Below are 3,532 nucleotides of genomic sequence, written 5' to 3' on the forward strand. Positions count from 1 at the left end.
ATATATATGTATATATATGTGTGTATGTGTGTGTGTGTACATATATATAAATACCTATATATATATATATGTATATATATATGTGTGTGTGTGTGTGTGTGTGTGTGTACCTGTAGACGAAAACATACCTTTCATGCGCCCTAGATATCTGCTTAATGATAGCCTCGGGTTTCTCGCATTTGAACAGCCCCTCCATATCATTCGTCAGTCCCTCAGTCACATGATGTACGCTTACAGGCGAGTCGAACACCAAGTTGTGCTTTTCCTGCTCCGGTATTTTTTTGTCTATTACACACTTAGCTAAAACTTCAGGGGAGGCGGCTGTCTTTACTTGTTGTCGAAGTTCAGTAAGGTGTCGAGACGCTCTAGGTGACATGCGCACGTGTTTGACCCCCTTGCGTTTGAGCTGAGATGGCCTACGTGAGCTTTGTGTTGATGCTGGGGACGCTGTGGTGAAGAGACTTGCTGAGAACCATGACGCTGATTGTGTGTTGTGAAGAACCGTCTGCCTCTGATTTTGGGCAAATAGTACCCTTGTTGATGCAGGTTGCATAGTGTGTGCAAATCTGCACGCGTGTGTGGCAAGTACCTTCATTATGCCTTCTAACTAAACGTATAAGTGTATATGGTGTGGTTATGATTTACATCCACATATCTCTGTATGTTGTCTGCGTGTGTGTGATACTTTCACTTCTAGCCAATCAGTAGAATCCATACGATTATACAAATTCTCGCATATGCTACTGAAGTAGTCTACCGCACTTTAGCAGACCTTATAGAGATACGAACAACAATACTACTAACTATCCGTATACCATATATATTTGAATATTATATTGTATCAAGTTATACCCTGCGTGTTTATTTACACTCTATTTCTTAGAAATTAATTTTTAATATAGACAACAACCCAACCAACGAGGAAGCATTGTATGTCGTATGTATGGTGCTATAATAAAATACATGGCGGAGTGTTATACATAAAACAAAAGTTCGGTCCTTGCATAATTTGGCGGCATTGCGCGAGGGATTACACAAAAAAAATAGTTTTTCGGCATTTTATACCTCGTCCCGATTTAAGAAGTTTGCGGCAAAGCATGACATCGCTATTTATTCCTTTTTGGCACTTTTCAAATTTTCTCTCATGCTCAAAACGTAAAGTAAATACAGAATAAACGTATACTACGTTTTCACGTTTACGCTTTTAAAAAAATATAGACGTAAGTATGTGCTGTGTAAGTGATAAACTCGTAAATAGACGTACGATCGAGGCGTAAACGTACTATGTTTGTATGTATTGTGAGAACCGCGATATTTCTTTATTAAAAGATAGAAACTAAAAGACATCAACAGCGGCTGCTTCTCACACGCGCGAGAGTGCACTCCATGTGCGGGACTCTGGATCCGGGAGACATTGCCAAAACAAAAATCCCAAAACGCAAGATGTGCTTGTGAGTATAAAAACACAGCCGCTCACTTATTTAACCTCCACGCTTACACTTTAAGGTGTGAGTGTCCACTGGTAGACTTTTTTTTTGGCAGAGTGTATGAAATCGACCGTAGGAGAGCGAGGAGGGGACTGATGACTTGACCTTAAGATTGGTAAACGTGCTCAAGTGTCGAGGCTAAGAAACTACGACACTATCAAGTAGATTGTACACGGATACTGTTGGTCGTTGCCCTCTGCCGCATGTACCGATATCTTCTGTGTAGCTTAGGGCCAGTTTCGTATCAACCAATACGAAACGACTGCAAGGCTATGAAGAGATAGCTATTCTGGTGGATCTACTAGCTCTTTGCGGACGTGCCAAATAATTCCGTATGACATGAGTGTGTTGTTCAAGGTCAATTACATAATTGATTGGCTCGAACAGCATTTTAAACGATGCATGACAGGAGTAAGTGATGGCGTTACCTAAGCTCGAAGGCTGGTTCAATAGGTGTGAGCTATTGCTGCAGTGTAGCTCGGGTACTACCTGGTGTGGCTATCTTAACTGACCACGCTATAGTACTGAAAAGGATGAGATCACATCTGTCTTGAGGATCAGTCACGTTTTGAATACTTTGACAGAATCCGATTTTCAGCCGAAGGTCTTGCTTTTATACATTTGCAGAGGGAGAAGAATTTCAGGTTGCACACGCTTCTAAATTCGCATAACCCCACTCACACTCAAAACCATACCACACACCAGAGATGATACTGTCTATTCTATGACAGGTATAGAGTTTGGCGAGATTGAATAAGAGTCACCTTAACGGTTACAATTCAAATTGTAGCGGTTAAGGTAACCTTTGTTCAGTCTGGCCAAACACTGTGCAGTGCCTTACTAAATCGCTGGTGTCTTGAACGGTTGGTCAAACTTGACGTATTGACGTAACCCAACGACAGCTAGATTAATTAAAGAAATCAAGTTCGATAGCAAAAGAGTTGGGTGACCGTGAACAATTTTGAGGCAGAACAAATTTTGAAAAGTGAACCTTTACATACCAGAGATGATACTGTCTAATTTATGACATGTATAGATTTTAGCGAGATTGAATAAGAGTTACCTTAATGGTTACAATTCTAATTGTAGCGGTTAAGGCAACCTTTCTGAATCGCTGTTGTCTCGAACGGTTGGTCAAACTTGTCTTATTGATATAACCTAGCGGCAGATAAATCAAATAAAGAAATTAAGGTCGATAGCAAAAGAGGTGGTGACCGTGAACAATTTTGGGGTTTTCTATGTCTAGAATCCGCTAACTGTAGTCTTCTAAACCGTATAAGAGTAGCTGTTTGGTGTACAAACGTATAAAAAAAACCAGCCAATACTGCTGGTGTCATTGGTATCAGCTGGCGGTTCTCCCGTTCTGTCATGTATTGCTTATCTGTGGAAATGCTTTTTTTCTTGAGATAGCGCCGCTTGTGTTTATTGTGTACGTGATTGATTCATTAGATGTGGACTTAAGTACCTAAAGAATCTTTAAGATGAATACTTCTTAATTTTGTCGACATCGATTGTATTTATTTATTACATATTTAGTTTGTATGTATGTACATCTTCAATTTGATTACGTCATTGGGGAAGTGGGAATGTTATGTGGAAAATATATATTAATTTATTTAAGTTGATTTCAGGCTGATAATTTACATATAAACAATTATAAAATAAATACCGGCTGTATAGTGTATACACATATCTTGACACAAATACTGCCTGATATTATACATATTCAGACATTGCAATAGTTATCACATATACCTGAGCACATATATACCAGTACATATATAATTGAACCTTTATTTTAGGGGTTAGTATTAGTTCGTCCCAGTATGAATGAACCAACCAGCATGGAGCTAGACGACGTGACCGGCAACTTGGATGTCTCTGTCAACGCGTGCAGCGAGTCTTACTTGAAGAACCTTCTGTATCCCTGTGTTCCGCACGATGTGAGTTGTTTATGTTACAAATTCAACGTTATATATTTACAGCTGTATATAGATGTGTGAGAATAAATATGTATGAGAATGGATCCAATGTTATGTATATAT

The 3,532-nt window shown here is 39.2% G+C and overlaps 1 protein-coding gene across 1 annotated transcript; it reads right to left on the bottom strand.

The window, feature by feature from the left end:
- Positions 1–128: 128 nt before the first annotated feature.
- SARC_11822 (hypothetical protein) lies at positions 129–839 on the bottom strand (the record flags this gene model as incomplete). The annotated part of the gene is made up of 1 exon (XM_014294083.1): positions 129–839. A coding segment is annotated over exon 1 (467 nt), but the record flags the coding sequence as incomplete, so codon positions are not given.
- Positions 840–3,532: the final 2,693 nt, after the last annotated feature.

The sequence above is a fragment of the Sphaeroforma arctica genome (assembly GCF_001186125.1).
Source record: "Sphaeroforma arctica JP610 unplaced genomic scaffold supercont1.1898, whole genome shotgun sequence".
NCBI lineage: Eukaryota > Ichthyosporea > Ichthyophonida > Sphaeroforma > Sphaeroforma arctica.